This window comes from Pollicipes pollicipes, unplaced genomic scaffold (genome assembly GCF_011947565.3).
Source record: "Pollicipes pollicipes isolate AB1234 unplaced genomic scaffold, Ppol_2.1 Scaffold_7261;HRSCAF=8764_pilon_pilon_pilon, whole genome shotgun sequence".
NCBI classification, from domain to species: domain Eukaryota; kingdom Metazoa; phylum Arthropoda; class Thecostraca; order Pollicipedomorpha; family Pollicipedidae; genus Pollicipes; species Pollicipes pollicipes.
Window position 1 is genome coordinate 23,915,461 of NW_023597054.1, and position 11,900 is coordinate 23,927,360.

The 11,900-nt window shown below is 50.2% G+C and overlaps 1 protein-coding gene across 1 annotated transcript; it reads left to right on the forward strand.

Annotated features, from left to right (window-relative positions):
• The first annotated feature begins 3,684 nt into the window (after positions 1–3,684).
• Positions 3,685–7,566, forward strand: LOC119112363 (apolipoprotein D). The gene is made up of 5 exons (XM_037236521.1): positions 3,685–3,708; positions 4,005–4,129; positions 4,352–4,562; positions 4,807–4,958; positions 6,721–7,566. The coding sequence occupies exons 2-5, from the start codon at positions 4,013–4,015 to the stop codon at positions 6,856–6,858; spliced, it is 618 nt and encodes a 205-aa protein (XP_037092416.1). The 5' UTR covers positions 3,685–3,708; positions 4,005–4,012; the 3' UTR covers positions 6,859–7,566.
• Positions 7,567–11,900: the final 4,334 nt, after the last annotated feature.

The window sequence follows — 11,900 nt, forward strand, 5'->3', positions numbered from 1 at the left end:
GCTCCATGACACCCCTAGAGGCTGTAGGAGTCCCAATGGACCGGATAACCCAGCACCTCTTGGCAGTAAGAAGTGCCCGCAGAGAACCCAAACTGACCAAAGCAGCTACCTAGGTAACTATTCGGACACTAGAACATCAAAATGTGTCTCTAGAACCTTCACAAGGCCCACATCACGAGATCTGCTAGTGCAATTTGCCACCCAATCTACGTGAAACTGTGACATGCTACAGTGCGCGTGCTGGCTGCCTTCAACCACCAAAGTTCGGCCTTCGGATCTAGGGCCCCTCCCTCCATCCCCAGCACCTTCAATGCACCTTCAGGTGCACTGCTTCTGCTGGCGTTGTGCTTTCATGTTCTCTATAGCCCAAGGACGCTGGATTTCAACATTTCGCATTTGGTGGTGCATGGTAAGAACAGCACGAAACATTACGAATTGACTGTTGTCAATGCGGCGTCCATTCTCTGCGTCACACTCAAGTCCTATCTGCGGAGCACCATGGGAGAGGAGAGGCTGCGGGATTTGGACACGAGTATTGGAGAAGGAAGGCTGCCACACCACCGAAGCCATCCATTGTGTTTTCCAAATGGCACAGCAAGATGCATGGAGCAGAAAAATCTGACATAAAATACAGTTTCCAACCATTACAAGCTCAAACCGCCAGGAGTTCTGTCCTCACTTTGTCTTAGGTGTTTATTGCACCTTGAATTCGAGCGCAACGCGATGGACCAAAGCGCTGTTGTCATGAAGTAGCGTCAGGTGGAACGTGTCTCCCATTGTGCCCGCGTTATGGCCACAATTTGCAGAATCGACACCAACAGGAAACTGATGTCGAAGACAGAGATACTAGATAAATCATCAGGTGTGGTACAACTTTTGTTGCGTTGAACTCAAAACGGTTATTGGGCAATTTAAATTCCGCTAGCTACAAGTGCGCCGCGATACATCAAAAGCAATGTTCGGTCAGTGTAGGAAGGACCCCAAAAATGGATCTAGGACACTTCCATCAAAGGCAGTGCTCAGCCGGCTCAAGCAGAGACCAGAAAACACCAGCGTGATGCACCAAGCACCCTGTGCCAGTGAAGGCCTTGATTTCTTGCCCAAAAGATCGTGTTCATCCTCCCCCCCCCCCCCTCCCAATTTCACTCGGAGAATAGGAGACTTTGGCGGAATGGCCTACGTGCGACAGCTTGCATGAGGCACCACGTTTGCCTAATTTTCCCAAGAACATGTTGCGTTGTCAAGAGCAGCTTGGTTCTTCAATAAACCACTGATTCCGAGCCAGGCGTGTTACTTTTTAAAATCGGTTTGATCTAACCCATCCTAACCTATAACCCATAACCTAAAACTTGATTTTTCTCCGGATTTCGGCCACTCGCATTTGTGTCCCTGCTGTTCATATAAAGATATTTCGGCGATTCCACCTCCGAAAACTGCTGCGAAATGACGACTTTCCATTCGAGGTGATGTGAAGCTGCACGTAGCGAGAAGCTTAGACTTCGGTGTTCATTTTACAGAAAAGCGCCTGCATGATTCGAGCTCATGTGATCAACGAAAACATGTGTTCCTCGCTGATCGAAAGTAGCCCGAGGCGCAAAAGGGCGGTTTCATGCAGAATGGCACGGCTTTACAATTACTGGCGAGAGCCTAAGGACCGCCACGATGCACCTAGAGACAAAGTAAAACTGAGCTTACACAACCTCCCGACGGAAATTCGATAGCTGGAAGGACAAAGTAGGTAAAGACCAATGACCGAATAGGTCTCCAAAGTGGATGTCTCATAAAATATTGTGGCCAACTCTTTGACACATATCGGAAGTTGACATGAACAACAAAAGCCTTGAACACCGATGTTTTGGTGCGATGAATTGAAAGTCCTCATGTTGAAAATAATTGGCCTTCAGAATACCAGGACGTAATACTGTTAGATTGAGCTGTTAACCGAGTCAACCCAGGCTTTATTCATGAGTGGAAAGTGTGTCACCCGCATAATCAAAACCGCGGCGGCATTCGAAAGACCATTCAATGGAATAACATGAAAAATTCGATGTTAACCATCAGTAATTTCACAGTCGTCAAACCTTCAGTCTAAAGCAGATGCTTCTTTGAGGACGAGAACGAGAATCCTGTCATCACCGCTTCAAGGCGCTACATCACTATCGCTCTGATAACCTTGTGGGCGGAACCGGGGGTGACTGCACGGAATCGCTCGGGATTAAAAACGGCTTCGGTAGGACGTCGCACGTGGCACGAGCTTCACTGGATTGATTCGATAATCATTTATCCGGAATACACATCAGCTATGACTGCCGTGCCGCGGCTGCTAACTCGCCCAGCCTGTCGCCCTTGGCTTCATGCCCTGGGGTGACCTCAAGAACCACGCCAACCAGGAGAAGCTAACGAGCCTTCAAAAGCTCAAGGTCACCTCCCTACTTAACATGGAGCGTATTTCCGTGACCATTCGATGCGATGATCGACTATCTGCAGCAGACTCCGCTGTCGTGTATCCCGGATCGACAGGGGTCATCTAGAGCACCTTTTGTTCTCGCGATTTGACGGGCGTGGAATTGCTGATGACTACCACTATGCTCATTGTGTTTTGCTTTTCAAATGACAATTGAATACCACCATCGCAGTCACAATTGTGCCAAAAACATATTTGCCGTTGCTGAAAGAAACATGAGCCGTGTTTTATCAGAGCCACCCTGTACTTTAATATGCTGACATATCTGAGTTAATTGCTCTTTACCCTATCACAGGTGCCCTCATATGCAAGGCTTATTGGACATTTGCAGACTGGCCTGACATGAAAAGGCTTTGGCATGACCAAAAAATTAGTAGCCTGCGGGACACTATTTGGAACAAAATGAACATGACGCTTACGGTGATGTGTCTAGGTACGTGGTGTACCAATAGTTCAATTAATTTATCCGCATCGGTATTCCCTTTTGCTCGTATGCACTGAGGGCGCTCAGAGGGCTATTGGTGGAGAGGGGGGGGGGGGGAGGCGAAGACTCAAGTCAGCATTGGGGGATGGAGGGATCAGCCTCCTCCCCCCCCCCCCGCCCCCTAACACGCATATATCTGGACTGGGCTCAGTCTAGGTGCGGTCCAGACCCACGTGAAAAACTGTGTCTCATGGACATCGTATTTGTCAGCAACGCTGAGTTCCACAGGACGTGGCCGCACGCAGCCACGGGGTCCGTCTGAATCTCCGTCCACCAGGCGAAGCGCGTGACCTCGCATTTGCGACCCTCTATAACCTTCGGCCACGTGGTGGAGGCCACAGAACTGAAGATGTGGCTGACGGTGGAGGGTGCCAGCCAGTCAGCCACATACCGCATATAAAGTGACGACCTTTTCGCAACTGCTCCAAATCCTGTTCCCAGACTGAATCGGTGAGGCCATGCCTGTTCGCGGACCCGACCTGTTCACGCAGCTCTGCACAAAGCGGCCACTTCTGCGAACGGCGGCAGGGGAAATCAAACTAGATTGGCGGAAGCAGTTGGGACGTTCACTGAAGCGCCAGCAAACAGGCGAGGTGAGGCGAAGCGAGGCACCGGGCCCGCGTGAGTCACAGCCAGCCGCCGCCCCGTCACAATGGGCCGCTTCCTGTCTCTCGCCCGTGACGCGCCCGCCTATTTAGTCCGGGCCCGCCGCGCCCGCCCGTGTATTCGGCCGCGCCGTCCGCAGAGCTCGCACGACACGGTGAGTGGATCGACCCGACCGACTGGCGCGCTGGGGCAGACCGAGGGCAGACCGCGGGCCAGCAGACCCGGCATTGTGGTCAGATCACGGCGGCAGGCTAACGGCCGAGCCGCCCCTGGCCGTAGTGCGGAGGCCAGCGGCCAGCAAACTCGCAGTGTGTCCAACCGTTGAGATCCAGAGTTTTAGGAGCTCCAATGACCATGGCGATGCTGCTTTGGATCGCCGGGTGCTTGGATGTTCGCTTTCATCGATTCGTCAGTATTTCGGCCGTGACATGGTTGATCTGCCTCCCACAGCTGCGACCATGCTCGGCTCCACCCTTTTCGCGCTTCTGGTGGGGGTCTCGGCAGTGACGGCTCACAAGTACGGAGCCGGCAAGTGTGCCAACGTGAAACCGATGGACGACTTCGACGCCGACCGGGTAAAACGCAGACGATGTCTCTTCATAGTTTACACAACGGGGCCATATTTTCATTGACTCAACAAATGGGCAATCCTTTCAGATCGCAAAATGTGCAGACGATGCCGTCACGTGTTTATCACGATCAAGGGAAGGTGATGCACACTATAATTGAGTGGCGGGGCTGGGCAAGCGTTGTGCGGTTCCTCCGCTGGTGCTGACGGCTGGCCACCCCGCTGGCAGATCGTCGGTCTCTGGTACGTCCACCGCGCCTTCGGCACCACCTCCAGCTGCCTGACGTTCAACTACACCCGGACCGAGAGCGGCCTGCGGGTGGTGGAGTCCAAGGAGCTGCGGGCGCTAGACGCCGTCAGCCTCGATCACAAGTACAGCAGCGTCGGCACCCTCAGGGACAACGGGCCGCCCGGAGCGTACCAGGCAACATTCTCCACCAGTAAGCCGCTATTGTCAGTCGAGCGGGCCAGGTGCAACGCCAAGGCATAGTTAATGTTATCAGTACACTCAAACACACATGTCTGGGGCATGACCGTGCCATTGTATTCACATGCATTCAAAATCTGACAGTTACCTCGGAAGTGTGAATACCCGCCGATTGGGCCATGCAAGGTCGCGAGACCACAGCAGCTAGAGCCTAGTGCAAGCCCACGCTGACTCATCACTGGCGCGCCCGTCCGCAGATCCCCTGAGCTCCAAATACGTCTTCATGACAACCGACTACGACAACTACGCCGGCGTGTTCCACTGCCAGCACGCGGCCAAGATCGTGCACCGGCGCAACGTGTACGTGCTGTCGCGCACGCCGGCCGTCGACGAGATGTTTGTGGAGAAGGTGAGTCGCGAGCGCCGCTACCGCCCCCCCCCCCCCCCTTGCGCATGGTTCCGTGGTCAAAGGCGACTGGCACACGTGTTTGTGTTTGTATTGCTACGACTTGTACAAAAGCCTTTGAAACAATTAGGGTAAAGCTAGGCATATGTTGTCTAGAGAGGGATATGAATGGTAGATACGGATATGAATGATAGGCATATGAATACCAGATGATAGATAGGCATATGAATACGGGATGATAGATAGGAAAATGAATGGAACTGTGCTAGGTGCGAAAGCTATACAAGCCAAGAAGTGGATGTTAGTTGCTACTGGTCGACAAGTACTCTTTTGCCTTATAAGGCGTTTCCATACTTTTCCAGTCATTTTGTATCGTGCAGTGGCATAACATTGAATCGTTTTAGATGTAGTACGATTCGATGCGGCCTGATCTCTTGACTTATACGATCCGTAAAACATTTTTTTACCAGTGACGATGTATCCAATGCTCCGGGGGCGCCCAGTGATTACTACAGTGAAAACTCAACATAAAGCTGTACTTTGAGCGAGACCAAAACGCAACACATGCCACAATGCATGTCGTTACATCAGAAGCATAAGCAGCGTTGCGAGTTGTGTTATGTGACAGCTTCATCACTTACTGGTCTCCAGAAAAGAGAGTCTTCCTGGCACGTCCTCTCGCACGCGCTCTTGACGGTCGCCTTGGTCCCCGGCTAGCGCCACGTCCTGACATGCTGAACAATCCTTAAGTTAGTCAAAGCACCATGCATGCGTATATGTGATAGAATTTCTCTCAAGTTGCATCACCAGAGATAACAATATAACACATCAAGCTAAAGCTCTGTCTTCTAAGAATCATTGAGCAGTCCAGCATGGGTAATTGAGGTTTCAAACGTACATTCTGGGAGGGAATTGCCCTTACATAACAACCAAATTTAACACCGCCGTTTATGCTTGTCTGCTTGTAAAGTTAAACACATTGAACATGATTCACACCCTGCTAGTGTAACGGAGCTTATTCGTATGCCATAGCCTAGTCCCCTTTCTTCTTATTTGCCAGTCTGCATACCACGGAAAACATACCAAAAAGAAGTTTTGGGCAGGTGGAATAAAGTCCGAAAATTTTGTTACCTACACTTAACCTCAAAACATTGCGTGCCATCATATTTGTGCATTCTCTGATGTATCACGCCGCTGATTGAACCCTCGCACCGCCTTTCGGAATATAACAATATTAAAAAAGCATTATGTAGCACTTCTTAAGACCGCAACACCAACCAGCATCGGAAAACAGCGGCATTGCGGCATCTTACCATCGAAAATAATATAGTCATGACATCATCCCGGAGACGTCGTTCGCAGTACGCCACAGCGTCAAAAGATGACGCCGGTCATGTAGTCTTAGAGTAGAGAATCATTGGAAATGACTGTCGAATGAAGATGAAGAGCGCCCCTCTCTAGCAACATTTTAGAATCGCTTGGACAAGTTTTAGTGGTCTAAGGATCTCATTTATAGCTAAATTCGGGCAGGTCAGGCGGTTTAATTAGTTTCGTGGATGTGGGCTGAACCCGAGGTAGGCCAACCTCGATGAGCCCTTGTGGCTCTTTGTTGGCCTCATGTCCTTGCGTCTTTATGTTAAGGAGGGGGCGTTGAAGTCCTCCCCCTCACCTGAATAAGAAGCTACATCCCTGTAATGTATCAAATGGTCCTCAACACGCGATATGTAGCGTGGAGGCTGAGCGGGCGGGCGCGTCCTGCCGGCAGGTTCGCCGTCGGATGCTGGTGTTTGACCTGGAGCCGGACCACCTGGACGAGGTGGGCCACGCAGATTGTATCACCAAGGAGGAGAGTGACATCAACATCCGGCTGGACGGCACCCTGTTCGACTTCAGCAAGGAGTGATGTGAGCGGGCGGGCCGATCGGTCAGCAGGGGCCGCCGACCGGGCAGCGGGGACGGCCGACCGGGCAGCAGGGGCGGCTGACCGGGCAGCAGGGACGGCCGATCGGCCAGCAGGGGCGGCCGGTCCGAGCGGCGCGCGCCAGATCGGGCCGGCACGGCACTCCGCGACGCGAGTAGACTAGCTGCGCTCAGCTGCGGTCTGTTTAGGGAGGTTCGGGAGACTGGTGTTTTCTGTGAACCATTCACGTGGTGCTTGTACGATCGAAGTTGCGCATTGGTTTCTTGTTTGCTGTTTTGTACTTGTTGAGTAACAGAGGCACGTGCCTTTTCGAATCTACTTGGAGCTCATAAATAAAGCACCCAAAGAATATATCGTTATCATGCATGGTAATATCACGCTACCCAGCTATGACGGCGGCGAGTTCCAATGCATGGAAAACTACGATTCTCCAGCCGGATGTCAACGAGTTTACAAGTTTGGTAAAGTTGACAAATTGTGCTGCATTGGCGCTCCGGAATATCTAAGCAGGGGATGCAATTGAACGAGTCGTAAAAGAACTGAACGGGTGATTTGAGCAAATAGGTATGTGTTAGATTGTCAGTACCAGTATGTGCTAGATTTACATTGTCGGCCGATAGTGCTTCTTCAATGATATCATGCGCGCTATGATGCGCTTCCCGCGCTAAGATAAATATATTTCAACTTGAACACCGCATTTGTGCAAACAAGCTCTGCAGCCGGCGCCCGAGCCTCGAATAATACGCTGCTGGAGTGCCCATCGAATCAAATGGAAACCAAAATCCGACGAGTGTTTTGTCCGGGAGCGTAATAAACATGTACCAGCGCTATCAAAAGAATACAGTCGCGATCTTTTGGTTTCATTATAGGCATGTTTCCCGCACCGCGGCATCACGACCATTTCTCTGCGGTTAGGTCGGCCAAAGTTGGGTCGAGGATTCATTAGAATATACACTACCATGTCGGTCCTTCAGAGAGTGACTTTGCCTCCGCGTACCAGTTAAAGTGGTTAAAAATGGACGTCGTAGATGTGCAAACCACCGCTCCATCCCGGCCCAGGAGCGTTGAGTGATATGCTGTTGGGGTTTCGTACGAATGAAATAAAATTATAAAATCCACGAGTGTGTTGTACTGACAGTTGACAGCACTGTAGCGGTGCTTTCGAATGTACACAGTGTCAGCCTTTGGGTTCGATTACAAGTAATTTTATTTTATTTCATTTTTTACCATTTTTGTTTCTACCAAACATATTTTACCAGCTTTGTCGCCAGCCATCTCAATAAAAAACAAACATGCGATGTTTTTGGTGAATGCCGCAAAGGAAATCAGATAAAGCACAATGACATCAGGGGTATGACTATTGAAGGTCTGCCACCGTGAAATTATGTCATATTCAGCACCTTGCAGCGTTCTTAATGTTGCCGATCTTCGACACAATGGAGTGGGACGACCGACAACTATACGCTCAGGTTTTGTGATCCAGCGCTAAATATCCAAAAGCGTTTTTGCGGGTTTGTTTCCATCGTTTGCAGATTGAGTCCAAATTTATCACGCCTCCAGTTAAAGACATTTTTGTAAATAAGCCGCCATCTTTTTGGAACACAGTGCTAAAAAAAAATATTTTACGATCTCCGGTGATTAAGATCGGCGCCTATATTTTGGCCGCTGCAAGGGCCGGGTTTAAACAAGGCGGAAGCATCCAGCGGCAAAAAGGTGCAAGCTATCTTGCGTTACCCTTACATTTCTTTTTTCCAATGAGCGAGGGAGCTCCCCCGCGCTCGCACGGCCGTCGCTGGTTCGCCAAATGGGATACTATGCGGTGCAAATCACCGCTTCGGCCGGCCACCAAGCATTGAGTGACACGCTGTGGGGCTAGGCAGAGGGGAACGGGGCACGGAATGAAATCCAATCCAAAATTGGACGAGCATGCTGTACTGACACCTTTTACACAAATTCCAGTGCCACTGAACGCACGCAACTATAATTTTCAGGTGTTGACCATAAATAATTTCAACGGTCCACCGTATTATGACAGTCGTTCCACCCGCGCGCCGGACGCAGTTAACCCTACTCCGTCAGGGTATGATTGGAACAATAACAAAAACAATAACGAAAAAGCTAAACAGACAACTCAAACGTCAGGCTGAATGACGCCAGATTTACGTTGCGGGCCGAGATGATTTTTACAATGATATCCAGTGTGCGAGGCTTCGCCCTCCCCGCAGAAATAAAAATATGTGAAATTAGGAGCCGTATCTTCGCAAATGATAGCACCGGTGCACTCTCAAGCATTGAGTGATCGCTGATGGGGAAGGGGGGGGGGGGGTGATCGAAATAAGGTCAAGACCAAAATACGACTAGTGTATTATACTAGCAGCTTATGCTCTATACCACTTCAATGGAATGCATGCAGTCGAAATATTTAGGCTTTAGTCTATTTTTTTTTGGACCGTCGTATTATGGTCATCACCCTTCGCACGCGTTGACCAAAGTTAGCTCTGCGCCGTTGAGGAGGTATTTGGGCAAAAAAATTGTAGGCCGATGCGAGATTTTCATTGCCCGCCGATAATGCTCCCACTATGACATCGTATGTGCAAGCCTGTACCGTCCTCGCTCAAGTAAAGACATTTCAAATAGGACGCCGCATCTGTGCAGCGTACCGCTCCTGCCGGCCCGCAAGCATTTGGTGATACGCTGTTCGAACTCAATACGATATACGACTGATGCGACTCAGTGCAGCCGAAAACACATCTGGCGAGTGTGTTGTGCTGGTGGCTGATATTCCTCTTCCAGAGTGATCAAATGCACACGGTTGCAATCTTAGGGTTTGGTTGTATTTTTCCCAAGCCACCGTATCATGGTCATTGCAGTGTCCTTCCATTGTCTCATTGTGGACTCACCATAAGCTCTCACATCTCCTTTCATTGTCAGATGGCCCCGACCAACGCAGAGGCCCTTTTGCATTTGGGGTGCAGTCCCTGCCCGTGTACAGCAAATGTTTCCCTGACTGAATCACTAATGGAATACAGCAAATGTCAGGAATACTGGTACGCCAGTTAACTAAACATATCAGTATCGATAGCGACATTATGATATATCATCATTGTAACATGAATCGTATCGGATTTAAATGGGTTGTCATTTCTCAACATCAAAACAAGTTTCAAACCGACCAATTACGCCCTTGCTGCGCCACTGTGCAATCCTGAATGCGCGCCTGGTCACCATCCAGCGGCGGATCCAGGATTTCGTCAGGGGAAGGGGCCTTGATGGTCCCCTGGAGTCTGGGGCCCCTCCAAAAATATTGTATTCCGGCCATGTCATCTTCAGATTGTTGTGTTTGCGCATTGTTACACTGGAGTCAATATTCCTGCCCGCAGCTCTAGACACATATGCACATACATGGAGCATGCTCATCGTCTCCACATTCGTTTTAATGCTAAGCTTTTTCGGAGAATATATGGCAAAAAGCAAGGTTGGTTGCCAAATGCCATCAAAATCAAGCGCGACACTTGATTCCGAAGTTGCGTACGGTTACCCGGCTTTCGGCGGTTACCCGTCTCGCCGATAGGATCGGCTGATGGCTGATGACTATTGCAGAGATTTTGCTGTGACAGTTATTAAAGAGAACAACATATTCTAGCTTTCAAAATGTGTTAAAAACGTGCCGCGCAATCACAAATAGGGTCACAAACTCAATAACGACTGAAAATGACATGTGCGACGTCAACGGCGCGTCACATTATCTTTGACGATTGTGCCGAAGTTATTGACATGTGCTCACTGGTACATGTGCTCCCGGGCACATGTGGGCTTTCGCCAACAGGGTATGATCCTTCTGACGTCATCAAAAGAGCCCACCACCATTGTGCGGGACCCTGGAACGGTCAGAGCGTCCCGGCCGATAACAATTCATGCCCCGTCAACAACGTTGGCACTCTGGTAAAATGGGAAAATCCAAGACGAATGGGGACAACGCCTGAAAAATCAAGGGTGCCGCAACAGGACCAACAAAATGGATTCCGGCAACAGTGTAGGTAGGGTCCTCTGAGCAAGCGAGAAGAACCCAAGACCGACATGGTGGACCCCTGAACGATTGGAAGCACCTCGACAGATTAACAATATGGCCCTGGCCACAGCGCAGGCCCCTCCGAGCAAAAGGAAATAACACAAAGCCAGGGCACGCGAATGAATGTCTTTCAGCGATCGAGAATGCCTTCGCAGACAAACGTCAAGTGGCCCCGGACAGTAGTTTAGGGTTCTCTAAGCTGAAGTGGCCAGGGCCATTGTAGCGGCCTCCTGTGCGATCAAGAGTGCTCGGGCAAACGCACAGGAAGGGGCCCGACAAGAGTAAAGGCTTCTCCGCGAATGACATAAAAGGGGAACGATCTCTACATCAAGATCAGTGTAGAAGGTTCCTGACCGTCGAGTGCCTCAGTGCATTAATTTACATGGGCCCCAGCAACGGCACAGGGTCCTACGATGAAGTGGAAAACAATGTGAAGGGCCCAGGGGCCAATGTGAAGGGCCTATGAGCAGCGCCGGAGAGTACCCCGACAGGCTAACATGTAGGGCCGGGTAATGGCGCATCGAGTCCCTCGGGCGAGTGGGAAAAAATGATGGGGGGTCCCTGATCAACAAGTGTCCGGCATGCTAGCAGATAAGGCATCGACAACAGCGTAGGGCCTTCTGAGCAAATACACAGGGATCAATGGCAACGTGGAAGGCTCCTTTACGATTGGGTTGCCCTTGCATGTGAACGTTAAGGGCCTTCGGCAACAGCGTAGGAACTCTAGATCTCTTAGAGGGAATGTTTTACTTTTGAAGGTATTAAAGCAAGCATGAGGTATGATGAAACAAGCTCGCTTAGAACTCTCCGTACGCCTTTTCAGTGGAAAAGACTGCTCCAGACAGCATAATTATCTGTTTAGTGAATAAAGAGGATATCTCCTCTTTAATACGTCATCGTTTGATCACGATATAGTACCTTGTACAACACTGAGAGCTAATCGACGGCCGTTTTA

Coding starts and splice junctions, on each gene's coding strand:
- LOC119112363 (XM_037236521.1), top strand. CDS start 4,013: ATGCTCGGCTCCACCCTTTTCGCGCTTCTGGTGGGGGTCTCGGCAGTG. Junction 4,130..4,351: donor ACGACTTCGACGCCGACCGG/GTAAAACGCAGA, acceptor CCCCGCTGGCAG/ATCGTCGGTCTCTGGTACGT. Junction 4,563..4,806: donor CCAGGCAACATTCTCCACCA/GTAAGCCGCTAT, acceptor GCCCGTCCGCAG/ATCCCCTGAGCTCCAAATAC.